At 52.1% G+C, this 26952-nt stretch overlaps 1 protein-coding gene across 3 annotated transcripts; it reads left to right on the top strand.

Annotated features, from left to right (window-relative positions):
- On the top strand, window positions 1-26610 carry USP2 (ubiquitin specific peptidase 2). 3 transcript variants are annotated; one of them, XM_053595228.1, is made up of 13 exons: window positions 1-595; window positions 8388-9205; window positions 21556-21606; window positions 22101-22224; window positions 22376-22487; window positions 22584-22694; window positions 22883-22947; window positions 23147-23250; window positions 23336-23416; window positions 23571-23649; window positions 24152-24259; window positions 24423-24543; window positions 24814-26610. In XM_053595228.1, exons 2-13 carry the CDS (start codon window positions 8429-8431, stop codon window positions 24899-24901), a joined length of 1821 nt encoding a protein of 606 aa, XP_053451203.1. In that variant the 5' UTR covers window positions 1-595; window positions 8388-8428; the 3' UTR covers window positions 24902-26610. The 3 variants fall into 3 exon arrangements, with proteins under 3 accessions (XP_053451203.1, XP_053451204.1, XP_053451205.1); XM_053595229.1 differs by lacking the exon at window positions 1-595 and adding an exon at window positions 2635-2740; XM_053595230.1 differs by lacking the exons at window positions 1-595; window positions 8388-9205 and adding an exon at window positions 17581-17987.
- Window positions 26611-26952: the final 342 nt, after the last annotated feature.

The following is a 26952-nucleotide window of genomic DNA, read 5'->3' as shown; positions in this document are numbered from 1 at the left end:
CGGGTTCAAACCCAGCCCCGGCCAAAAAAAAGAGAAGAGGAACAAAACCCCACCCTGTGGGAAGGAGCCGGAACATTTAGCCTCCCCTGAGAACTGAAAGTGTATATGCCCCGGGCTCAAGTTCCCAGCCCTCTTCCGTGACCCCTCCTCTTTCTCAATACCTTCCAGCTGCCCGGCCAGGTCACATTCCTGTCCACCTCTTTGGGCGCTCCACCCCCTCCAAGCTCGCTTGCTTTTCCTCCACGTGGTTCTCTGTATATACAGGTTGCCAGGGAGACCCCACCCGGGCGGGGCTCTAATGACGCCACAATAGAAACAAGCCAATAGGCGTGACGCGTCTCAGTGACGCGTGACGCGGGCTGTGGCTCTGCGGGCCCGGGCGCAATGAGGCTGCTGCCCGCTGGGTGGCGCCGATTTCCCGGGAAGGTCCTTTCTGGGCCCCCGGCGGAGGTGGGGGAGAGGCCGGCAGGAGCCGAGGCTAGGGAGCCCTCTGCGTCAGCTGCTGCTCACTGCGCCGCGCCAGTGCCAGCCGGGACTCACCCGCGGCTCCATGCTTGTGCCCGGTTCGACTCGTCCATCCTCCGAGAAGAGGCAGGTACGTGCCACCTGTCGGAGATCAGGGAGGGGGGATGAGGAGGTCAGCGCCGGTCTGAGGCTCAGAAAGTGAGGTGTCCACGACAGCCTGGGCAGAATGAGCGTTAGAAATGTAGGGCGAGGGCCGGCTGTGCAGGAGCCCCAGCTGTGGATGCCAGTTGTGTGAGGGCTGACAGCTGACAGCCCCGGAGTGCTAGGAAGAACCATCTGTGTGCTGATCAATGTGTTCTAAGGAACTGCTGCTTCGGCGGGCCCCCGTCGCTATGCCCTGTGTGGTTATGTGGCCTGGGAGTGACGCCTGGACACTGACAAGCCCCTCCCCACGTGCGGATGCAGCTCACTTAACTCCCTGCTCTCAAGGCTCCGGTGCTGTCTCTCGTCAGTTTGCCAAAGGGGGTTGGGGGTGGGGGAGGGCATCAGTTAAGCAGAAGGGGAGATTTCCCACCAATCCCAAACCAGAAAGAGGCAACTTTGAAATTCTCGCCAATCCCAAACCATAAGAAGACACGCTGTGCTCCAAGGCAAGCAACTTACTCGTAACAGCCAAGGGAAGCCCTGGCCATCCCATTCCAGCTCTCCCCGGGAGTGAACACCCTACCTCCTGATCTGGCTGAGAATGGCGCTGAAATGAAGACAGTGGTAGGGGCTGCTCACCTCCTCTGACATGGACCTGGTAAAGCAAGAAAAGGAGAGCTGGACGGGCTAGACTTGGGGCATCCCCCGCTCCTCTGATGCTGTGGATGCATGCCAGGCTACTGGAGTCGGAATGAGGACTGGAATGAGGGCGTCCTCTGAGGTGCATCATCAGGACCCAGGCTGAGTCAGTAGCCTGTGCTGAGACAGGGTGGAGGCACCAGCCTGGGGTACTCCCAGTCCTCAGGGAGAGCCATCAAGAAACAGGAGAAACATCCTGGGAGCAGACAAGTGCACCAAGACCAGAAAGGCTAAGAACGCTGTTCCTTCCTGTGACCCTGTCCCCCACGCCTCTGAGGTCCTGGAATCCGGAGCTCTTACACAGGTAGAGTGGAACCACCCCAGAGGGCCCAGGCATTCTCCTGCTGGCCTGGGGAAACTGCGCCTGCCATGTCTTCCTTGGCAAAAGGGGAAGAGCCCCAATAGACTTGACCTTTCTCTGCTTGGTGGACTGGACATCTAGGAAGATGACAAGCCTCATCTGCCCTTCTCAGTTATGGGACATGGCCCAATTCAGAAACCCATGTGGCTGTTCTCTGGCATTAGAAAGGAGCATTCCCTGAGGGGTAGACTGGAGGCCCTTTTCTCCCTCAAGGTTCACTGGTAAGGTGCTGTTACTAACACTACTACTAATTATAATAGTAAATGGAAGTATTCAGTATCATCATCATCACTACTGAACTCTTACTGTATGCCAAGAAATCTACAAATATTATTTTATTCTCACAACTGTGAGATATACCATTATTATTATTATTACCGGTTTTTGTTTTAAATAACTAAGATTGAGAGAACTTAAGTGACTTATCCAGTGTTTCAGAGCCAATAAGAGAAAGAACTAGAATCTAAGCCCAGGCCTTAGAAATCTATTATAAAAGAGTATCATACTGAAACCTGAGTGCCAGTCCCTGTCTGCCTCTCACTATCTGTACGCCCCTGAGCAAGCTGCTTTCTTTCTGGAGGTCTACTCCATCTCACAGTTAAAGGAGTTGGACTAGCAGTATGGCTTCTTCCTGTTCTCTAATTTTGCAATTGACAGTTCCAGAGAATCTGCCTTCTCCATATTTTTGCCTCAAGTTCCACCCCCACCCCTCCACCATCTTTCCTGTCCTCTGTTTCCCTTTGAATCCCCCTACTACTCCCCTTTAAAATGCCTCCCTTCCAAGAGTCCTACTAGACCTCCTTGGCTGGCTTTGGCTCAACAGGGCAGCCCCTCAAGGGTGGACATGGCACTGCCCCTTTAATTCTCCCGGGGCTTGGAATGCAAGTGAGTCTAGCTAGCCATCTCTGCAAGTCTGCGAGGTCAGATAAGATACTATATATATCAGAGTCAGTAACCTGAGCTCCGGATTACCCAGCCCCAAGTCAGACTCCAGCTTCTGGGCTCTCCACTGCGTTTCCTGCCCTGCTGGGGAAGAAGCCCCCAGGTCCTATCCAGTGCCCCTGGACACAGGTCAGTAGCTGCCCCTGTGGGGTATCTGAGCTTCACTGGGCCCCTGTCTAGAGGACAGATGTCAGTGAGTTTGGGGGAGCAGGTGAAGCCACCCTAAGGGGCCTGGTGGGTGCTGTGGACCAGACCAAAGACGCCTCCAGAGGAGGACAGAGAGAAAATGAAGCCCTGAAAGAGAGGGAAGGAGACGGGATTGTCCCCTGGGGAGGGGGCACCAAGAGAGTGCCAAGGCAGAGGTGGTTGGAAAAGAGAATTTATGGACACTAATACTTCCCAGAGGCCCATCTCTTTGCCTTTTCTTAGAAGTGTAGTTATGTCCAGCCATCCCCTCCCAACCCTAAATCAGCATGCACTCTATAGAAACACTGTCATGGGCCCACCCACTTCTTCTCTAGGAGTCAGGATTCTTGCTTTTATCTCCAGTATCTTTATCTTATGTCCTCCCCAGCCCTTGGGCAACTGCTGGGAACAGGAAAGAGAGAAACGGACCCAAAATTCCCTTGGATGACCCCTTGCAAAGTCAGGCAAGAGGATTAGGCACTAAGCTGGTGGGTACTGGTTGCTAGCCCCTGATGGACAGAGCTGCTAGTGACAGGTTGGCAAGGAGGGGGCAGGCTGAGGCTCCTGGGGCCTGAGAGGAATAAACAGAGTTCCCAGACTGTTCAGGCATAAATCTGTCCTACCCTACCCCTCGATCCACATCCTCCACACCTGCCAAGACCTCCCTCATCCTATCCTCCAGGATTGAATGCTCGCGCCAGATAGTGTAGCAGGTGACTCAAGCAGCTAGGAGTCAGGGTCAGAGAGCATAGATGGAGGGAGACAAGCTCCCTCTCTCACCCCCACTACCCTTCAGAGTCAGCACATTCTGATGCTGTTAGCAAGTGGCTTTAGGAAGCTCTGAGGTCACCCCTGTGGAGGTTCCCAAGCACCTGGTGGGACTGGCTGGGACTTCCCACTCACCTATCCTACACACCTGGGCAGGAAGGAAGTGACTTAACCCTGTTTAGTTGTACCTCTGAAACTTGAATAGGGACTCTCTATCCAAGATCACAGAGGCAAATCATGCCTTCACCCCAGAAAACCAAGCGGATCTGGGTAGAGAGAAGCCAAGAAGGTGGCTGGGATGTGGGGCATCACCCATCACCTGCCCCCAGGGCCAGGAGTGCCTGGGATTCCTGGGGAGCAAGTCCCTCCCCTGGCTGGGCAGGTTAGGGAGCCCTTCATGTGACCAACAGGAAATGACAGTGGCTGACGGGGGTTGGCTACCCAGGGGGATCAGGTTCATTTTCACACCTGACTCACCTAGCTTGAGTACCTTGGGGAGTGGGCTGAGCTGCAGCCATGGGGTAGGAGGCTAGGGGGCACGTTCATAACCAGGCCTGCACAGGGCCCTGCACTGGGGTAGATGCTAGTGCCAGGGGACATGCAGGAGCTTGGCACAGCAGGTGAAATGGAGGCCTCCTGGACCATCTCATGGCCAATCAATATTGTTCTGGGGCTCAGGTTGCACCTGGCTTCCCTTTCATTCACCTGCAGTGGAAAATCCTGAGGGCCGCTCCTTCAGGAGCCTGTACCCTCCTTGCCATTGCTGGATTGTGGATACCTGGATCCTGGAGCAGTCCTTCCCTCTACCCTCAGCCCACAGGTCCCCAACCCTGTCTGAGCCCTGGAGAGTCCAGGGAAGTGTAGCAGGCTTGGCTGCAGGCTGGCTGTAGGGGACAGACCACAGATCCCAACCTACCTCTACCACTGCTCCCAGAGTGACTTTGGGAAATCCACATCACTCCCAGGATCCTCAGTATTCTCACATGCAAATGGGCATCATCTTAGCCCCTCCTGCTTAGTGTGGTGGGTAGGAATAAGTAGGTTAATACATTGTGTCCCAAGGCTCACTGCACTTTTAACCTTTAATAACTTCAGAAATATGAATGCTAAAAACTTCATTTCAAAATATCACCATTTATGTCAGGTCTGATGGCACACACCTATAATCTCAGATTTTTGGGAAACTGAGGCAGAAGGATCTCAAGCTTGAGCCCAGGAGTTCAAGACCAGCCTAGGCAACATAGCAAGACCGGATCTCAAGAAAAAGATGTTTCACTATTTAATTTCTTGTATATTTATTTTTTGAATTGTGAAGTTTTTAAAATTGTAATTGAATTTAAAGAATTTAATCCTTCCAATGATGTTTATAAGCTTGAAGCATTTATGATGTCTGAAAGAACTCAAGCTTAAACCTGCACTAAGACTTTTGGGACACTCTGTGTGTGAATCCCTAAAAGAAGGCCAGGCACGTGGCAAGGCTGGAAAAGTGCTGGTGTAAGGTGCTGAGAAGATGCAGTCAGAAGCTACACATGAAGTACTCAGCTCTGGGTGTCTGGTCCATAGGTGCTCAGCGCCAGCTGGCTGGGATGATGGCCACTTGGCTCACATGTCCTGACAGGAAGCTGAGCGCCTCTGTGCAGAGAAATGCTGCTCACCTCCCAAGAGGGGGAAACTGAGCAACGCGATGGGGAATCTCTGACATGAAGAGTTGGGCATCTCAGTGAAGATGGCACGGAGGAGCAACTTGGCAAGGGACTGCCCCTATTGTCCAAGGTGGCAGCGCCTGGGAAGGAGCTGCCTGGATCTGCGTGCCTGTACTTGCCAGCTCTGGGTAAACAGTACAAGAAGCAGGGCAGCAGGGGCCCCACACTGGGCAGGGAGGGGTATGGGGGATGCCAGCCAATAGGCTTGCCTCCCACTGCCCCATGAAAGGGCCATTCAGTTCAGGCCGTTCCTGTGGCAACAGGGAGACTCGAAGCCATGTGAGTGGCCGTCCTGTCCCTGTCTTGCGCAGCAAGGCTACAACCCAGGCCCCAGCCCACTCTCCAGCCCAGGGTGCATTCTGCAGCCTCCAGGAACAGCTGTGCCAGGTAATGGCAAGGGGCACTAACCCAGGCTGTGTTCCCACCGGAAAGGTGCTGGATCTTCGAGAGTGAAAATAGGTGTTGGGGGAGGGAACAAACGTGAAAGGCCACAGCCCAAATTGAGACCCTGTCCCGAGGTATGGGAACTGTAAGCCCAGTTGTCAGAGCTTCCAGGGGGTGTTAGTGACATCACCACTCCAGGGGCTGCTGGGGGCAGGGGGAGATCTGGCAGTTGCCAGAGTGGAGCAGACAGACAAACGGGGATCTGGGAGCCCTCTTGGGATTCTTTGGGCCAGAAGTGTTGCTGCTCCTCCACCCCCAAGCCTTGCAGGGCTGTCTACCCTGTCTGCTGTACCTTGTTTGGCCCAACACTTCTGCGTCATCAGCAAGGCCAGGAGAGGTCACAAGCTTGGGGCACTGCAGGCAGAATACCAATTCCCTGGAAGCTTTAGCGTGGGGGAGGGGAGGGGGAGGAGCCATGAGCTCATACCCTGGAGTAGGTTATATCTGATTGGCTGCCCTGCCGGGTGTCCCAGAACCCAGCTCTTGAGACCTGGAGTCTCTTTGACTTTGCATTATTGATGCAGTTCTCCAAAGCGAAATAGAGCAGCACTGAACTCCCCACCCTTACCCCGTGCCTGTCTGTCTCCCCACCCCGACCCCGTGCCTCTGCCTGTCTCTCCCTGTGGTTTCCCTCTAACCCTTCATGAGGTCGCCCTCCATTTTATCTTCTCTTAGGAAGCAGTGAAAGTTGTAAGGTGGGACCTCTATGAGCAAAGGAGTATACATGAAGGGGTGAGGGGGTGCCTGGGCCAACGAGGGAAAAGGGTAGACAGTAAACTGGATCGGGCCTTTCTGATACCAGCCTGGACTGCAGATTGCTGGGGGTCTCTGGGAGGATCAAGGGGCACTGTTCTGAAGCCTATATGGAAGTTCCCACCTGCTCATCTCCTATCCCTTCCCTACACCCAAGCCTTACATGGACTGGAATTCTAGAGTTTTCTCCCAAGTCCTCAGTATTTGGGGCTTGGCACCAGCTTCTCTCTGCCCCGATGGACTGAGTTGCTAGCTGAGGGGAGGCTGTGGGCTGCCCAACCCAGTGTCTGCTCAACAGCTACATGTCTGCCCACTGCCTGCTTATCTTGAAGGTGGGTTCAGAGGAAGCCTGGGACCCTGGGCTGAGGTCAGAGGCCAGCCAGACGTGAGACAGACAGCTCTGACATTATTATAGACCTACAAAGGGAGGAGCCAGGCTGCGGGCAGGGACTGGGGGAGGATATAATAACCACTGTCATTGCAGAACCCTTTCACGGGTTATTATCTCATTTATTCTTCACAACCACCCCATGAGGTAGGAATCATGTGATTATTATACTCATTTACACGTGAGGAAGTTGGGGCTCAGAAAGGTTAAATGATTAGTGTAAAATTTCCCAACTAGTCTGTCAACAGGTGAGTCACACTAGTCGGAGAGTCCTGGATGGCTCTGCCTCTGTCCCCTAAGGAGCTCCCCCAAGAGCCCCTGATGCCTTCGAGGAAAGAGGTCTGCTTCTATTTGCTCCTCTCTCCAAAGGACCTTTGCAACTCCAGCTCCACTAGAAAAAGCCTGCATGTTTAGACTGATAGGATTCTAGGTGTCCCCAACTGAGTCTACATTTGATGGTGTATAGTGAATTAAGGTTAAGTGGAAAGAGCTTTGGGCAGGATTCTGAAAGACCTGGATCCCAACCCTGGCTCTCCTAGTGTGTGACCATGGGTAAATCAGCACCACTAAAACAGAGAGGTTAAGATGCATGATTCTCTAGGGCCCTCCAAGTTCTACATTCAGCAATTTCTGTGATCACCAGACCCAACCCAGCTACAAGAACTTGGAGGACCTGGGAAAGCCACCTGCAGTGCAGGATTTTGGACTCTAGGGGGCCCCCTTTACACAAGTGAAGTATTGCCAGGAACAATTTGGGATCCCTGTTGATGGGGAACCCCTGCGCAACCCCAGGGCCCTAACTCAGAAGACTTAGCTCCGTGAAGAGGATGTGTACCACAGACGTGCCCCCATCCCCCTACCCCTAGACCCTGCAGCAGGTACTTGTGTCCAGGGAAGAGCCCTCGGACAGTCTGGAGATGGAGTTCCAGCTCCCTCTCTACCAAATGCTCATGCACTGCCTCTTCTGCCCATCAACCTTCCCATTACCCATGAGCTCCTTTTCCTCATGAAGGATCTGACTAAATGATCTTCAGACCTTTCCAGGCAGACAGTCTATGATTCTCAAAAGACTCCTCGTCACCTAAGTCAGAAGGGAGGGATGTGGCCTTAACTCTTGAAATATCCAGCATTCAGTCCTGGGGCTGGGGGCAGTGGTATCCCTCAACTCAAGAGTTTCTGCATAAGCTGAAGAGGACCCAGACGGAATTTGGGCTGGAAGACAGTGCGTGGCTTGGGGGATTGCAGAGGTCAGGCAGCCCCTGCTTGTTTATTTGGGTTTCTGAGGGGAGTACTTGGAGTGGCCAGAATGTGCTGAGACTGATTTCTGTGAAGTGTGAATGCACAGGCACGTGTGAGCCGTGTGAGTACATGCGTCCATGCGTGTGCTTCTCAGTGGCCAGCCAGCATCTGGTGGAAAGGGACAGGGTGGTCCCTGGTAAACTCTGACGTTCTGGCCCAGCTGGGACAGGGAATAGGCATGTGGGAGCCTGACACTTGACAGAGCCCTCTGATGACTGCTTTCCTTATCTTTCAGCCCATGAGGCTCCCAGTCCCCACTGAGTGCCGCCCTGAAGGATGTCCCAGCTCTCCTCCACCCTGAAGCGCTACACGGAATCAGCCCGCTACACAGATGCCCCTTACGCCAAATCGGGCTATGGCACATACACCCCCTCCTCCTATGGGGCCAACCTGGCCTCCTCCTTCCTGGAGAAGGAGAAACTTGGTTTCAAGCCAGCCCCACCAACCAGCCTCCTCACCCGTCCCCGCACCTATGGCCCTTCCTCCATCCTGGACTATGAGCGAGGCCGCCCCCTGCTCAGACCTGACATCATGGGGGGTGGTAAGCGGGCAGAAAGCCAGACACGTGGCACTGAGCGGCTTTCAGGCAGTGGCCTCAGTGGAGGCAGTGGATTCCCTTATGGAGTGACTAACAACTGCCTCAGCTACCTGCCCATGAGTGTCCGTGACCAGGGAGTGACCCTGAGCCAGAAGAAGTCGGACAGCCAATCAGACCTGGCCCGGGATTTCTCCAGCCTCCGGACCTCAGACAACTACCGGATAGACCCTGGGAACCTGGGCCGCAGCCCCATGCTGGCACGCACGCGGAAGGAGCTCTGCGCCCTGCAGGGGCTCTACCAGGCAGCCAACCGCCCTGAGTACCTGGCCGACTACCTGGAAAACTATGGTCGCAAGGGCAGTGCACCTCAGGTGCCCACCCAGGCTCCTCCCTCACGAGTCCCTGAAGTCCTCAGCCCCACCTACCGACCCATTGGCCGATACACACTGTGGGAGAAGGGCAAGGGCCAGGCCCCTGGGCCCAGCCGCTCCAGCTCCCCAGGGCGAGACACTATGGTGAGTTTACCCTCGGGGACTGGTGATGGGCTAGGGAGGAAGCCACTGCTATAAAAGAGCCAAGTTAAGGGTAGTATCCCCCACCGGCAAGATGACAGATGATGGCACAGCTACCTCTGCAGCCCTGGTGAGGAAAGGCAAGGGAAGTCAGGTCTGGCATGTCTAGTGCCCTTGAGGTTCCATGCTGAGGCGAGGGGCTTTGCTGCTGTCCCCAGGAAGCCCACTCAGGACTTGTGCACTCAGCAGTCCAGCAGCGCTCTCAGGAATGCTCAGCTACCCCACATATACTGCTGGTCTTACCCTCTCCCTTTCCACTCAAACTTGCCAGGGTCTCCCACAGGCCCTGCTCCATCCTGGGCTGGATGCTGGGGCCCCCACACCACCAGTGCTCCCTGTGACAGGAAGGGCCTCTTTGCTGTCATTGCATCTCTTCTCCTGCTCAGGCTTTATTCCCCAGCCCCAAGGCGCAGCCCTGGGCCATGAGAGGAAGAGGGGCTCCCCTCTGATTAACGCCGGTATGCTCAGGACCAGGGTGTGTGAGCAGCAGTAGTTACCATGTGTCTTTGGAAAAAATCGTGGAGAAATGTTTGTCTAGGGCATGAGACAATCCAATACCTCTATATTCCAGTACTGCCATGGCTGGAATGAGGGAAGAGGCTCTGCTGCAGACTGACCAAGGACTGGCCTGGCCTTAGCTTGCACCTAATCCTTGAACGCATCTCTCCTGGGGAACTAACTACATTCTGCCTTTTCTGTAGTTATGAGTGCACCCGTTAGGTGGAAAACTCTCAGAGGATGAGAAAGAAATCGTTATCTCTAGATCCCTCACCATGTGCCTTATTCAGCACGGAGCTCAGCTGACCTGCACATTGCATAGATAAATAGGTGGGTGGGTTGATGGATAGGTGGGTGGGTGGATGGATAGATAAGTGGATGGAGGGGTGGATGGATGGGTGGGTGGGTGGACAGGTGGACAGGTGGATAGGCAAGCAGGTTGGGTGCTATGTCTCCTGCACTACCCTACGTACCCCTTTCTACTCCTAGGGCCTGTGCCTTTTGGAAACAAACACTGCCACAGCAAAAAAAAAAAAAAACAAGTGCTGCTTAGAGCTTATCCAGACAAATGGAACAGGGGTTCAGGACTAGGGGCAGAGCATTGAGTCATAGACCTTGAAGCTTGTCGTAACTAAAGGTCTTAAGGGGACAACTTTGATCACATAGAGAGTCTCAGCCTTGCTGGGCCATCTGTGAAGAGCCATGGGAGATAAAAAAGTTGGTACCTCCCAGAACATTCAGACCCTGACAAGGCAGGGTTGGCTGCCCTGGACTCTAGTGTAGAAAGACGTGGGAGAATAGATTTGTGTCACAACAGAGCTGGCCTGGGAGAGAAATACGTTTTTAAGGGGCATTGTGCCATGCTTGGGGTGCAGCAAGATTAATCTGGGTATGCCTGGTATTGTTCATCCTGGGAGCAAATAGAAAGCCACTCTCTGTGGAGGGGGTGGGTCCTAGAAGCCTCTGAGGGGCTCCCTCCTTTTGCTTAGAAGAGAAGGGTTCTTTCTGGTAAGCAGGTGGAGTCTGCAGCCTACCTGTATCAGAACCACCTGCAGCGCTTAACGATTCACCCAGACCTGCTGGATCAAACTGTTTCAGGACAGTGCTTGGAAATCTGTCCTTTTTACAAACTCTTTGAGGGACCTTTAAGCATGCCGAGGTTTAAAAACCACCTCACCACAAACAAAACTAGAGAGCCATCCTCAACCCCAATCATGAGAGCAGGGTCCCTCTTTACTAGGGGTCAGAATCCACTGGAAATCTGCCTCCTTCCTACACAGACATAGCTCAACTGTCCCTTGAATCCACTGCTGTCCACCCCTCTAAGAGGGACACCCTAGCCTCACCCCCACCTCCAGGGTGAGGGGAGTTTTTCAAAAGGACCTCAGAGTAGCAGATCGCCACCGTCATCCAAAAGCAACTCACCACACTCTTAAGTAGCCAGGAAGGCCCTGCTGTTAAGCTAGTGTTTCTCTCTGAGCTCATGCTCAAAAACATACTGCCAACCAGGAAAAGCTTCTCAGGGGTGAATAGCATAAGACCTTTATTTAACCTCACCCCTCTCATTCTTACTTTCTGGAGCTAACTGCATCTTGCTGAGGTAAGAGCAACCCTGCTCAGGGGGCCTGCACCCATGCTTTCTAAAACCAGGTATACCTTCTTTTCAGATTTCCATTTGAGGATCTTACCTTCTAATTCATTCATTTACAGTGCTCAGCTTACTAGCCGCAGAACCTCAGACAGGTTCCTTAACTTCTGAACCTGTTTCCTCCTCTGTGAAATGAGTGATCACAGTTCCCTCTTCATAGATGACTATAAGGAATCAGAAGGGAATTACGTGGAAGTGGCTGGCAAGTTGCAGGTGTTCGGTAGATGTCAGTCCTCCTTGCACTCTTCCACATGCTCTGGGAGGCAAGAGAGGTGCAGGCCTTGGTGCCTTCCCCAGTGCATTCACAATTCACTCGAGGAAAAGCAAGTTCTTAAACAGTTGCAACAAGAGACATCCCAGGGTGTTTTTAAGTGTCATAGACAGTAGGAAAGAGAGGAGGTCATTTGAGTCTAAGGGAAGGGAGGAGGTCATGTGAAGCTAGGACGGGCTGCTCATGACCAGGGAAAGGTACAGTTTGCTTCTTTAACCTTGGACACCAATCAGCTGGGCTGTACTTTCTCTTCTATAAAAGGGAGTGATTACACCTGCCCTGCCCACCTCACAGGGATGCCACGAGGCTCAAAGCAAATAATGTGGAGGATGCTAAAAGCAGTAAAATCCTACAGATAAGTTCATTTAAACTTGGTGGGGGTGCATTTGGGACTTTGGAAGCCAAGGCAGAAGGATTGCTTTGAGGCCAAGGGTTTGTAAGCCAGCCTAAGCAAGAGCAAGCCTCCTGTCTTTACAAAACCCAGAAAAATTAGCTAGGCATGATAGTAACTGAGTCCTAGCTACTCAGGAGGCTGAGGCAGGAGGACTACTTTAGCCCAGGAGTTTGAGGTTGCAGTGGGCTACAGTGACACCACTGTCCTCTAGCCCAGGTGACAGAGCAAGAAGAAAGAAAGAAAAGGAAGGAAGGAAGGAAGGAAAGAAAGAAACTTAAGGGAGGGAAAGATGATAGAAAGGGGACACTTGGCAGCTGACAAAACTGGGGAGGGGCCCCCTGTGGGAGGAATAGAGGTGAGAGTACATCCTGTGATCCTGTGGCCTAGGGGGCTCTCAGGGTGGCTGACTTGAACCACAGTTGGCATTCATAAAGGGAGGCCAAAAGCAGGCCCTGACCAAGGTAAAGAACAGTACTAACCAAGTCTCATTTGCCTCATTAACAGCCAACATGAACTTGAAATATCACATACTCAGCTGAGCATGAGGGAAGAACTGGCAGGGGCGGGGGAGGGGGCCACATGAATTCTGAATAACCCCATCCCATGCTTGTGTAAGCACCAACAAAACACCAGTCCACAGGCAGGGTAGCTCAGTATTTGGATAATGAGGGCTTGCCCTGAGGCTCCAGCTTCTGCTTAAAATGCAGTCTGAGAGAAGGGAGTGATGGTGGGAGAAAAAGCTTTCATTACCCTCAGTGGGGACTGCAAGCCAGCCCAGGTGGCTCAGCCTTGCAGAAAGCCAGGAGCCAAAGTACCCAACCCTGTCATCTCCCCCTCTGCCCCACCTCTCCTGTTCCTGCCCCACCTCTCCTGTTCCCAGGGCCTATGGAAGGACAAGCTGTTCCCACTGAGCCCTGCCAGGGCTGTGCTTTAACCCCTACAATCCTTCCTAATCCTCCTCCGCTCCACCCCTCCAGCTGCTCCCTCCCTAGCCCTGGCATTCTGCCCATTGGCCTCTGCCCAGCCCTCACTCCGCCCTGCCCAGGTTACCCTCTCCTCTCCCGAAGAAGAGTCAGGGATTGGCCCAGAGCCCTCCAGAACACAGTCAGCAGGCTAGGCACCTGCACCCCGGAGGCAGAGCCAGGGACCTGGCTCTGGCCCAGAGTCTAGTCCAGCCTCTTCCCCACCCACATCCCTTCTACACCCTTGCTCTCTGCTCTAGGACCTGTTCTAAAGCAAAGGGTCTGGGAACCTGAGTATCTGGGTCCTACTTGCACTGGGGCTGCTGACTCATCTTCTGAAGCCTTGGGTTCCAGCTGTTCAGTGACAGGGAGATTATATAAGCTGAGGTCATGTGATTTCTCTCTCTGGTGGGACTTTGGACTCGAATGCTGCCCTGCAGTGAGTGGAGGTTACTCTAAAGAGAACAAGCGGAGGATGGCAGGGGCTGCCCCAGAGCTCCTGGGTGAGAAGTGTGACCTTCCTCTCCTGTCCCTTGCCTCTCATTGTGTTTACTCAGCCACGCTGGACTGCATCCCTGCTCTCATTTGCCCATCTTGGCAGCCTGAGACCCTGGGGCCTGTCCTCACCCACTCCCATCCCAGGCTCACTCAGCCACCCTGAAGAGGCTGAACTTCCTGAGATCTTGAATCCATGTTGACAGCATGAGAAGGTCCCTCAGAGACCTTAAGCCAGAGGGTTTCCATGGCCAGGAGTAGTACTAGGTGCTAAGAAGGAAAAGGCAGTCAGTTTGTGGTTTGACAATTGGCAGGACACTGATGGCTCCCTTGAGATGGCTGAGGGCTGTATACTGGCTGGTAACCTTGGTGCTGCCTTACTCAGGCTCAATTTCTCAATCAGTGCCAGCCTCCTGCCTCCTCCTCCTCCTCCTCCTCCTCCTCCGCCCCCACTCCAGGATGTCTCCATGAGTTAATGTGGTGCTGGGGCGGGGCTCAGCATGTAGAAGTTAATCCAAGCCTGGCAAAATGTTCCTTGCCCCTGGGGGAGCTGCTCCACTGACCACCAGCTTCAGAAATGAACATCACGTTCAGAGCCCAGAGCTGTACACGTGGCCCCTTGCACCCTCTTACCTCAATGGATACATAAAACTGGTACCTCAGACAGAGGTCTATGCAAGAGAAGGAACTGCGTTGGCAGGCCTCTGTAATCCAGTTCGTTCAGGCCAGGCTGCCTGGGGCTCAAAGACATAGAAAGCTTTGACCTCTTGGGGTCCAAGTCATCCAGGGAAGCTTCCTGCAGACAGTGGGGAAGATGGGCTAATCCTCTCTCTCCAAGAAGCACTGTGGGCTGAGAGCCTAACCCCAAACAAGGACTCAGAGCCCCTACCCTTTAAACCAGGGGTCCTCAAACTTTTTAAACAGGAGGCTAGTTCACTGCCCTCAGACCGTTGGAGGGCTGGAATATAGTTTAAAAAAAAAACTATGAAAAAATTCCTATGCACACTGCACATATCTTATTTTGAAGTAAAAAAAAAAAAACGGGAACAAATACAATCACACCGCTGCATGTGGCCCGCGGGCCGTAGTTTGAGGATCCCTGCTTTAAACCATCCGTCAATCAGGCCACTGTTCTGTCTCTGTACAGTGGAAATAGCAGGCACATTCTGGGAGCCAAGCCTTGAGACATTTGCCTAAGCCTGAGCAGTGTCCTCTAACTCAGGACCAAGCTTCCCACTCAGATGTGACGGAAGCAGAATCCTCTCGGTCCCTGCCCTCACAGAGTTAGCTCTGACTTTATTTTACTCCATCTCATACCAGGAGGGATATAAGGTGAAGAAAATGACTTTTCCTCCATGAAAGGCGGCTGAGCCCAGGCTCTGAGAAATGGCAGTCCCGGGCGATAAGAATGAGCCCAGCTCAGATTAGCTCAGAGTATCTGAGGCACAGAGTGTCACGGAGCCAGAGCCAGACTGAGACGCCAGAAGACTATATCTTTTGAACCCATTCCATTTGGAGAAAGGGCACTGGGGAGACAGGGTCTCCTAGGGACTTGGCTAATTGAGAAATGGGCCACAGTCCTCTGTGGGCTTTGTCCTGCAGCAAGCAGACCTGCTTGATGCGACTGGACCCTATGGGAGTTCTTTCCCCTCACCCCAGACTTCTCAAAAGTGCTGTCGTGTTAGAGCTTTCTCAGCAGGCCTCCCTGCTCCCAGCAACACCCTAAGTTCCTGCATCCCAGGAAAGAGGGATAGCAAGCTGGCAAAATGTCAAGATGTCCAAGGAAGAGGAGCAGGAATGTTTACATACTAGGACAAAATGATGAAAGCTCTGTACTCTCATGGGGAGGCAGGTCAAATGCCACAGTGGGTGAATACCTCTTGGGCCATGCCCACCCCACCCCCGCTTCCCTAGTGGGCTTGCTCAATATGCAAAACCAGACTCATACTCCACCCTCTGAGGCTCAGTGGGATTTCCAGGATTCCTGGCAGAGCCTAGTCTGCCACCTTTAGGGAAAATATCAGCAGCACTTGTTAAGGATCCACTAAGAGAGCCCACAACCCTGCTCTGGAGGAGCTTTCAGTGTGCTGGCACAACCAAAGCAAGCCACACACAATCTAAGACCATTTACAAAAGTCTTAGAGACACTTATGAAATAAAAATAAAACCTGTTAAGATAAATTAATACTGTTCAGGCTGAATGCTAACAAACTGAGGATATGCAATAATGGGGTGTTTAGAGCTAGGTGGAGTTCATCAGGAAATATTTTGTGGAAGATGAAAGTTTTGAGCAGAATTCACAAGTAAGTAAATGGCAGAAAAGAAGAGCATCCCAGAATTTCCTAGTAGTTGTTAAAAGCATGAATTTTGCTGTAAGATCAAACCTCATCCGCATTGTCCTTTATTAACTGTGTGGTCCTGGCCTGACCTCTCTGGGCTTAAGAGCCCTCATCTATAAAAAAGAGCTAATAGGTAACACATCATGGTGTTATTATGGAAGTTAATTGGGATAATATATATAAAGCCCTTAGCCCAGTGCCTGGCATCTAATAAGTACTTAACAAGTGGCAGTTTTGCTTGTTAAGCAGAGGCTAAGAGCAGGAGTCATAGGGCAGTGAGGGTGGTGACAATGGAAGGAGTCTGTGGACTGACAGCCTCACAGACAAGGTACCTGAGGCTTCTGGACTGGATGCAAGAGGCATGTTCTCTAGTTGTTTCAGGGCAGAATGATGTGATCAGAAGCAAATATTGCTGCTGACGGTGTAGGGCTGGCTTGAAAGGGTGTAGCTGGAAAGAAAGACACTTTCTTATCCCGGGTTCAGGTTCGGTCAGAGTCTGGGTGAGAACAGGGTCTATAGAGATGGCCCCTCCTAACATGCCCACCCTGCTGCTCTTACCTCCCGCACCCTCCCTCACCACTGCTAGAAAAGGGAAAGGGAGGAGGTGACTGCCCCCACTACCCTTTCATTAGCTGGAAATTTCTGCTTTGTGGGTAGCTAGGGCACAGCCCATACATGTGTCCCAGACACATTCCCCATGTGGCTGTGGTCATGTGTGCAGTGCGCCTGTACATGTGGGGATGAGCGCACCAGAAGGAACAGAAGGAGCCCACAGATGAGTAACAGCATACACTGCTGCCTCTCAGAGTATTTTTAAATGCTAAAAATATTGGCTAAAAATAGCCAGCAAGCTCCAAACAAGATACTTTTTCTCTAGGCAGCTTCATGTGCTTCACTGTTAGGTGAAGGGGCAGAACATCATAAATAAAACCCAAAGACCCCTGACCCTCAAGTATTGCAGTGCTTAGGGTAAGAGTAGACATTCACCCCCACACCAGCTGAACGCCTGTTCCCCCACCAGTGTGTTACTTTGTCCCCACTTACCAAAAGCAAGTCAAATTTGAGATTCTGTGAAGGACAGAGCTGGGTAATTGGTTAGAAGAAGTCATTAAAGATTCTTGACAAAAGGGACAGGGTCCTACTATACCTTAAAAATATGAGCACTGCCTCTCTTAATTATGAGTGCGACTAGGGCTGTAGGTATGAGGGGAGCTCAGTCCTGAGAGGGTGGAAATCCATCTTCTTAACATAGGCCCGTCCACCTCCAAAGACTGTGTTGGCAGCCAGCTTCAGGAAGACCAGAGTCTCTGCTGACTGCCAGACAAAAATTTGTGACTATGCGCATTTTGCCCTAAAGAGAATACAGAGCTTTCATCAGGTTATCAAAAGTTAAGAATTGTTTGCTGCCTTGGGGGAAGCTCACCGGGTTGACATTTGGTCTTGGGGAGGTGTCCTCTGCGGGGGCCCAAGGATCACTTCTCCTGAACCCCAAGGCCGGCTTGGACCTCGGGGCTTCAGCCCTGCCTGCCCTGCGAGCTGCGGGGGTCAGCGGGCTGGGGGGCACCAGGCCGTGGGGGAGGAGAAGACAGACCGGAGGCGCGGGGGAGCGGTCCCTGCAGCCTCGCTCGGGTCCGCGTGCCGGGTTCGGGGGCGGGGCGGGGCGGGGCTGCGGTCCTTGCCCCGCCCCCTGGCTGACGTCGCGGGGCCCGAGGCGCCGACGAGGCTGCCAGTCTGCCGGAGCGTGAGAGCCGGGCTCTGACGGTTGGCGGCGCGCGCCGGGGAGGTTGAGGCGGAGGAGCGCGCGGTCGGGCCCCGCCGTAACGGTTACCGCCGGACGCCCCGGAGAGTGTCCTGTGGCGTCCTCGCCAGCCTTGGCATCCGGGCTGTGGCACCGCGCGGGCACTCCCCCCACCTCCCGCGCCCCTTTGCCAACGTTAGGCGTGAAGCGGTGCCTGCCACCCGACCCCCAGCATGCGCACCTCGTACACCGTGACCCTGCCCGAGGAGCCCCCCGCCGCCCCCTTTCCCACCCTCGCCAAAGAGCTGCGGCCGCGCTCCCCTCTCTCCCCGTCCCTGCTGCTCTCCACCTTCGTGGGGCTCCTGCTCAACAAAGCCAAGGTACGCGGGCCCTTTTCCGGGACCCCCATACGGACAGCCTGGGGTCCCGTCTCCTCCCTGGAACCAGCCAGCCCGGCGCGCGCTTTAGCGCGGGGGCGGATTCTTCCCAGCCCCCACCCCTTCTTTCCCAGGGTCTCCTGGCAAGGAATGCCCCCTCCCCAGGTGATCGCACGCTTATTCGCAGTCCCCTCCCCTTGTTAAGGTCCCAGTCCTTGAGTCCCACTTCCCCTCTCCTGTGCGATCCCAGCACCAGGTGGCTCTTGGCCTCTTAATTACAGGCACCTATCAGGACAGGTGCAAGAAAGCGTAACCTTGACTGGGTCTGGGTAGGTGTGTGAGGGTAGCATGCTGGACTCTGCCCTGGGGGATTCCTCCAAGGCCAAACCCCAGCAAGAAAGGCTGGTCGGAAAAGGGGCCGCCTTCTCTTTTCTGTACCCACAAAGGGCCCTCTCCCAAGGGTTGGTGACAGGGGTCTTTTGACCCTGTGAAGGGCACAGAAGTTGCAGACAGGTGAAAGAGGGCAACTGCCCTTTTCTTCCTGCCCCTCTCCAGTTCTGTGAAATGGGCGGTGGATCCCTCATTGGAATTAGCTACCCCAGTATTATGCTGGGGCTCAGGCTGGGCACCACCCCTAGGAGAAGGGAGAGGGGCCGGAGCTTGACAGGTCTTATGTAACAGGCACCAGCTCCCATGTTGGCAATGCGTGCCCTGCCCCGTGCCAGGGCCACACCAGGCTTCTTGGCTACAGCCAGGATTCTTGGCTGACCCTCACCACACAGGTGAAGTAAGCAGGAAAGCCCTCCACTGGGGTCTTGAGTGCAAAGACACAAAGCTCCATCCAGCTTTTCTTATGCCCCACGTGCTGCCTGCGCATTAACCCAGGGAGGGCTCTCCTGAGCTCCCAGTTGCCCACTGGAAGATGCATGCTGTCTATTTACTGATTGTGGAAGTGGTATCTGCTCTCAGAATAGTGCTTGCTACTGGGTCAAAACTAGGTTTGCTACCGGCTGAATGTAAGGAAGCCCCGGGTCCAAACTTTCTCAACTCTTGGCACATCTGTCCCAGTGTAACAGCTGGAGTCATTTCCTTCTGTAGCTTCAGGGATAGTCTGGGCAGGGTTTCCCACCTTCTCCAGTGCTAGCCTCTCTCCCCAGTCAGCCCTGTAGGATTGTTTGCCCCCGTAAGAAAGGTCACCCTGGGGACATTTTGTTCCTCTCTGGAATAGAAAGTGCTGACTTTCCCTGGAGCTCCTGATTTCCTATTCTTGGCAGAAGAGTATCTGGCTGGGCATAGAGCAGCCTTGCTCTCCCCTCCACTGATGCCCCCAACTCCTGTCACCCACAGCCTTCTACACAGAGCACTTAGAAATTGGCCCATGGTTTTGAGCTCAGGAAATTTTAGAAAAAGCTACTACCCCCTATCAAAAAAAAAAAAAAAAGGTCATAATGATGCCTTAAAGGAGCCTCTCCATCTCCTCAGGCCAGTAGAAGTATTATATCCTCAAGAATTGTAACTAGTGACCTTGGGTGATAAAATATTCTTGACCCTAACTCTGCTGGGTCAGCGCTAAATGTCAACATCTTTAAAATGCCGCAGGAGTGCTTCTATAGACAGATGACTCCAGTTTCCCATTTCTCCATCCCCCCCCACACACCAGTGCTAGGAGACTGTTCTCAGTTTAGGGCCTGCTTTGGTGGACATTTTCATGGTCATCAGTGGTAGAATGCTTGGTTTCTACAGCCTGCTTAGACAGATGTCGTCTGAAGCACAGGGGGTAAGAGCTAAAGCACTGCCAAAAATAGGTATAAAAGTGGACAGTCTGATGTGGGCAAGCTTTAACCTTTAGCTCTGAGTGGGCAACATGGGGACTTCTGCAGCATTGTTGATGGGCTCTGGGGGATGGGCTCTGGGGAAGTCCTTTACCAGTTCTACTGAAAAATGTCGATAAGGTCTTTAGGAAATTAGCTCTGTAGTGACCACTTGCTGGAACATCAGGGTTTAGACTGTCAGTAAGGTAAAATTCGAGTGTTGTTTGGAGCTGTATCCTATTAGCCCTGGCCGAGTTCTTCAAGGGTGCTTATACCCCACCTGCTGCCTTTTTTCCCTAGCTGCAGGCTTAACCCAGGTCTCTTTTTCTGGTTATATTTTCTTCCCTACCTGTTAGTGCTAGACCTGACAACTGGCCAGGGAAGGGATCCTCTTACTTCTGGGATCGGCAAGACAGTTCTTGAGAAAAGCCCTCCTTCAGCCTGCTCCTCCCCCCATCTTGAGCTGACAACCTCATGGGCTTTGAGCTGCTGACAGCCTATGAGGCTGTCAGCACACGGCATGAGTAATTTTAGCTGAGTTATTTCAGGCTCCTGTTCTGATCAGGGTTGAGCTGGCCCCACGCATGCCCCAGCCAGTGTTGTTCCAGAGTTGCCTGCACCAGGTCCCCTCCCTGAGAGAGGGGGTGGCAGACTCATCTGCACACTGTTTCTTTAACCCTTTGAGTCTGAAGGTTTTCTCACTCCTTGGAGGTATGCCCAGAATTAGCCAAGAGACCTTGACAAACAATGCTCAGAGTCCTCATTCTAGCACCTGTTCTCTCTCCAACCCCCTCACCAGCCTCCACAATAGAGACAAGAACAAGAAAGGCACCTTAAGCCAGCTGCTCACCTCTGCTGGCCCATCTGCTGTCACAAGAATTCTCAGCCAGTGGCTGGTCAGGATATTGAAAACTGAGCCAGGCAGGGAGGATTCTCTCAGCCTTTAATCAGCCCTTAGGAGCTGAGCTCAGCTGGAAGGAATTCCACCTGTCTCTGACAGGCCAGCTTGAGTTTTTCCCAGCTGAAGATAGAGGTGTTTTGTCATTTAACTTTTCGAAACCTCCCCAAAGAGCCTGTTCTAACAGCAACTTTATATATTTGACATCATGTGGGAATACAAACAGAGGTCGTTGGAGATAGCATTTGGATTTGGAACTTGAAATTTTTTATAGCCAGGAGTACAAATATGTATGCAAACATATGAATTCCCAGTCTCCCCCGTAGCAGGAGAATGGAGAGTAATGTAAAGATGAGGGAAATATGGCTCGGCGGCCATAGCACAGTGATTACAGCGCCAACCACATGCACTGAGGCTGGCGGGTTCGAGCACAGCCCGGGCCAGCTAAACAATGAAGACTGCAACAAGAAAATAGCTGGGCATTGTGGCAGGTGTAGCCTGTAGTCCCAGCTACTTGGGAAGCTGAGGCAAAAGAATCGCTTAAGCCCAAGAGTTTGAGGCTCAGAGCTCACAGCACTCTACCAAGGGCGACAAAATGAGACTCTGTCTCAAAAAAATGGGGGAAATACATAGTCAATATGTAGTCAATGAAAGAAAGCAAAGCCCTGAAGATTACTTATATGTTAAAAATAATAGGCATGCCTCAGTCCTCTCCTACATGGTACATAAACTCAGGTTGAAGAGAGAATGATCTGTGTGGCCTGCTGTTCATGGCTCTAGCTGGCAGAGAATTGCGTGAGAGCCTAGCACAGGCCCAGCCTCTTTTCCTGTGCCTTACATGCCGTGTGTTCTTTGCTCACAGAATTCTAAGAGCGCCCAGGGTCTGGCTGGTCTTCGAAACCTTGGGAACACGGTGAGATCTTCCTATCCCACTTTTTTCCCAGAGCTATCTCCTACTATCCTGACTGGGACAATCTAGCCACTTTCCCCTGCTAACTCCCTACCCTCTAAGCCGGTCAGTCCCTACCTTTCCTGGCTAGTGTTTCACAGAATTGCTGGGTTCTGCCCTTCCTACTCACAGTACAAAACACTGCTCAAGCGGAGGTGCCCCTTTAACTGTCAGCTTGCCACTCTCATGGATGCTTCTCAAGGACATCCGTCATTCCTCCCCACTTCTGTCCAATATGTCCACACCCTTTTGCACACCTCTGTAGTAAATAACCAATTATGTCACCTGTAGTGAGGATTTGCCTCACTTCTGTCCTTTCACTTATAAATAGAGGAACTTGGGGCTATGAGAAGATTCATTTCTGGGTAGATGAACCAGAGAGCCTTTGGTACTAAGTAATGGAGATGCCAGGCAGGGCTCTATTCTCCTCCATTGATTGTCTGGACTGTCTCTTGCAGTGCTTCATGAACTCAATTCTGCAGTGCCTGAGCAACACCCGGGAGTTGAGAGATTATTGCCTCCAGAGACTCTACATGCGGGACCTCAGCCATGGCAGCAGTGCACACACAGCCCTCATGGAAGGTAAGACACCCCTGTAGATAGACTCCCTACTTCTCCTCTTGACTAGGAGTTGGGTTTTAGATATAATGTCTTGTATTTCTTTGCTTGCTTACTTTCATTGGGTTCCTAGTTTCAGAGTTTCTTATTGAAAATATCTTATCTGTCCTAACAGAGTTTGCAAAACTAATCCAGACCATATGGACTTCATCCCCCAATGATGTGGTGAGCCCATCTGAGTTCAAGACCCAGATCCAGAGATACGCACCTCGCTTTGTTGGCTATAAGTAAGGGCCTTGCAGACATGTCCTCCCCAGAGCAGTTTGCACCTAGAGCAGGTTTTGGGAAAGAAGTAATGCTCACTGTCTTTTCCTTGGGTTCAGTCAGCAGGATGCTCAGGAGTTTCTTCGCTTTCTTCTGGATGGGCTCCATAACGAGGTGAACAGAGTAGCACCAAGGCCTAAGTCCAACCCTGAGAACCTCGATCATCTTCCGTAAGTAAGAGGAGAATGCTGTGAGGAAGAAAAACTTTTGTGAACTTGAACTTTTTCACCTACTTTTTTGAAAGCATTAATTTGGGAGTAATCTGATTTACTTTTGCATATTAAGAATCTAGATCAATAGATCCTTGTACATAGGGTTTGAGCTCTGATCCAATTGTCTCCCTCTCGGTGCTTCCCAGGGATGATGAGAAAGGGCGACAAATGTGGAGAAAATATCTAGAACGGGAAGACAGTCGAATTGGGGGTAAGTGCCTAGATGGGAAGAACGCCTGCTTTCACTGTTATCTGCATTTGCCTGAGTTGAGCATGAAAAGCCCTAAGATTCATTCTCCCAGGGAACCCTGTTTCTGCCTAGTGTCCAAAAATCTGAAAAAGGTACAGTGAGATAGAAGACCGTGTGTTCTCTTCTGTATTTCAGCATCTCACATCCTTCTCTTCCCCAGATCTCTTTGTTGGGCAGCTAAAGAGCTCCCTGACGTGTACTGATTGTGGTTACTGTTCTACAGTCTTTGATCCCTTCTGGGACCTGTCACTGCCCATTGCTAAGGTACATATCCTAGTTGCCCCATTGGAACTCCCCCTCTTATCTTTCATGTCCTCTGACCTCTGATCTTTGCTTTTTTCTCTCCTAGAGAGGTTACCCTGAGGTGACATTAATGGACTGCATGAGGCTCTTCACCAAAGAGGATGTGCTTGATGGCGATGAAAAGCCAGTAAGTCTGGCCAGTAAGCCTTCAGTAATAGCAAGTACAAGTTGCCATGAAACCTGCCTGGAAAAATGCTGATACCAGCAGATACAGCCTAGAAGTTAGTGAACTTGGGCCCATTGACCTCTCCCACGAGTTCTAACTCTGCCTTGTCCTGCAGACATGCTGCCGCTGCCGAGCCAGGAAACGATGTATAAAGAAGTTCTCCATCCAGAGGTTCCCAAAGATCTTGGTGCTCCGTATCCTTAAGATCCATTAGGGCAGGGTCTTGACTTCTGAGGGTGACTAATGACAAGGGACCAAAGAGTAGGGAGAACAGAGGAGGAAAAAAACTGAACTTAAAAACTTTGCTTTTGTGGGCGGTGCCTGTGGCTCAGTCGGTAAGGCGCCGGCCCCATATACCGAGGGTGGCGGGTTCAAACCCGGCCCCGGCCAAACTGCAACCAAAAAATAGCCAGGCGTTGTGGCGGGCGCCTGTAGTCCCAGCTACTCGGGAGGCTGAGGCAAGAGAATTGCTTAAGCCCAGGAGTTGGAGGTTGCTGTGAGCTGTGTGAGGCCACGGCACTCTACCGAAGGCCATAAAGTGAGACTCTGTCTCTACAAAAAAAAAAAAAAAAAACTTTGCTTTTGTAGTTTGCTTTTCTGCTTCCTGAGAAAAGTGTAGTTGCCCTTTTAGAACTTGATCTCCTTTAATTTGACTCTGTTCTTGCTGTACCTGTCCTTGACTCACATTAATACTAGATCTGAAGCGGTTCTCAGAATCCAGGATACGAACCAGCAAGCTCACAACATTTGTGAATTTCCCACTAAGAGACCTGGATTTAAGAGAATTTGCCTCAGAAAACACCAGTGAGTATCTTTCAGCAGGAAGGGAGAATCAGGGCAGAAGGGTATAAGATGTAGATGGGGGAGGTAAAGGGATATAGGCCTGAGTTGGAAATAAGATGCCAAAGGAAGAGGGGGTGGGAGGGATGAATGCTTCAGAGGCTTGACACCTGTGTTTCCTCCTCAGACCACGCTGTTTACAACCTGTATGCTGTGTCCAATCACTCCGGAACCACCATGGGTGGCCACTATACAGCCTACTGTCGAAGTCCAGTGACAGGCGAATGGCACACTTTCAATGACTCCAGGTGAGAGGTCTCTGACAGGGTTCCTAGCTGTCAGACACCGATACCTCCTCTGTCTGCATGGCTTCCACCTCTCATGGACAGAAAAGGTCAGAGCCACAAAGCTACATAACACACGAGTCTGCTGCCCTTCCAAGGCTCTCTGAGAGACCAGGTTAGCTTCAGGGGTATGGTAGACGGGTTAGAGACCCAGCCGTCCGCTTCCTCAGCCACTCAGCCCTGGCTCCTGCTGGCCTCCTCTGGGGCTCTGACGGTCCCCTGCTCTCTCCACAGTGTCACGCCCATGTCTTCCAGCCAAGTGCGCACCAGCGACGCCTATCTCCTCTTCTACGAATTAGCCAGTCCACCCTCCCGTATGTAGCAGCGAGGAGCTATGTCCTTTCTCCCTTCCGTGCGGTGGTCCCACACCCTAACCATTTTTAAAAGACAAAAAAAAAAAACAAAAAAAAAATCAAAAACAAACGAAAGAACCCTGACAAATAAGAGAAAAATAAACTAACATAAAGCTGCCGAGCAGGAGTTGATGCAGCCTGGTCAGGGTCTGGAGCAAGGAGCCGGGTGCTCCTGGGCCATGGCCCGGCGGGGAAGATCGACTGGACGCCGAGCCCGGAGTCAGCCCAGCGCTCCCTCGGCTTCTCTTGTTTGCATTTTCAAGCTTGTGGTTTTATCCTGTGTGTAATAAACAACGGCGGTCTGCGGGACAAGATCCTCCTGGCCCGCTGCCCCGCGGCCCCGCGCCTCCCGGGAGGACAGTGCCCTCTGGAGCCCGCCGGGAGCGTCGCCACCGGGAAGCGCCGCGCTGCGGGGCGCGAAAACCCCGAGCCAAGAGCCTTCATGACGCTGCTAACTCCAGGGGAACACATGAGGGGACGTCTTCGGAAAAAGCCGGTTTGGGTTTTTAAAAGCCTACCTTTTTTTTTAATTCCCATACCTAAAGTTTTCAGACTGGATATGCTCTCCTTCAGACCTCTTCACAGCTGGGACCTTGCACTTGTCCTCTTCTTTTTTTTTTCTTTCTTTCTCTCTCTCTTCTTTTTTCTTTTCTTTCACTCTTTCCTTTCTTTCTTTTTAATTCAAGTACAACTTTTCTAATGATAGCCCCGTGGTGCTAGGTGGGTGTTGGCCAGGCCCCAAGCACAGCCGCAGTAGACCTGGGATATGAAACTAAGTTTTTGTTTTTTGGGTTTTTTTTTTTTTTTTAATATTTTGGATGGAATCTAGTTGCCTCCAAGAATTGTGCCTTATAGCATTTGGGGACCAGGGGGTAACTGCCCGTCCCTGAAATATCCCTCAGCCTCTTCTCTTTTCCCCAGTGCCATGCTCAAGCCTGCTGAGGGACAGGGGTCCTCCCTTTAGCCCCTGGCTTGTGCATCCACAGTAAAGCAAAGAGGAAAAGAAAGTAGGTGAAGAGGTATTTCTGATGATAGTGTCTCAAGTTCTTCCGCCCACTTCCTCTGCCCCGCCCCTGGTCTGCTCCCCAGCTGTTTGAAGGATAGCCCCTTATCCCGAGAGCTTCTCACCTTTATTTATTATCTTCTTAGCATCCCTTCCTTCTTGGCCTTCCTGCCACCCCTAACCCCTTCTCAGAGCCTCCTAGACATAGGCCCTTTGGACCGAGTTTCTCAGGGATGCCCATGCTCTCCTCCGCTCCTTCTGGCACTGGTCCTCAGTCCTGCCCTGGAAGCTGGAGTTTGGGTATTTGGGGACATCTTGCCTCGGTTGTATGGGTCTTTCCCATGGGCTTGATTTTGCCCTAAGTAGTTGGACAAAACTGTGCTGTCCCAGAGTAAAGCTGTTCAGCACAGGCATGGAGGGCCCTGCGCCTTCGCATACCCACATGGCCGGGCCTGGCTTATGCCCCTCAGGGCCTGGAGTGTTCAGCGCTCCCAGGAGGAGGAGGCATCAGAGAAAGACACCCTGAGTTTTACTGACCTGACACCCTTCACCAGGGAAGACCTGTGAACCTGAGCCCAAGGGCAGGTGTACACTTGTTTACTATGTAAGCAAGAGTAGAATGTCTAATGTACAGTGGAACCTTGTACAGAATAAATAATAGCTTTGAGAAATAAATTGGCAAATGATGGAATCTTCATTTAACAGGGGTTTGAACCCAGGAAGAGCTCCTAGAGGATGAATTGCCATCTATTTCATTGCTTCAACCAGTTTATAAATTCCAAGTTGTGGACAAAGTTAACCACTGTCATTTTTTAATATAAACTTTTCAATTCTTTAAAATAGTACACATTCTGGGCTTGGGGCTCAGTGCCCATAGCTCAGTGGTTAGGGCGCTGGCCGCATACACCAGGACTAGTGGGTTCAAACCCGGCCCGGGCCTGCTAAACAACAATGACAACTACAACAACAATAATAAAAAAAAAAATACGGGCGGTGCCTGTGGCTCAGAGGGGTAAG

The sequence above is a fragment of the Nycticebus coucang genome, chromosome 6, assembly GCF_027406575.1.
Source record: "Nycticebus coucang isolate mNycCou1 chromosome 6, mNycCou1.pri, whole genome shotgun sequence".
Lineage (NCBI taxonomy): Eukaryota > Metazoa > Chordata > Mammalia > Primates > Lorisidae > Nycticebus > Nycticebus coucang.
The sequence above is the reverse complement of the archived record's forward strand: the minus strand, read 5'-3'. Positions and strand labels throughout refer to the sequence as shown.

Bases quoted from the DNA above. Each gene is read 5' to 3' on its own strand.
- USP2 (XM_053595228.1), top strand. From the start codon at position 8,429: ATGTCCCAGCTCTCCTCCACCCTGAAGCGCTACACGGAATCAGCCCGC. The intron at 22,488-22,583 runs GTAAGGGCCTTG...CCTTGGGTTCAG, and splicing joins CCTCGCTTTGTTGGCTATAA to TCAGCAGGATGCTCAGGAGT. The intron at 22,948-23,146 runs GTAAGTGCCTAG...TCTCTTCCCCAG, and splicing joins GGAAGACAGTCGAATTGGGG to ATCTCTTTGTTGGGCAGCTA.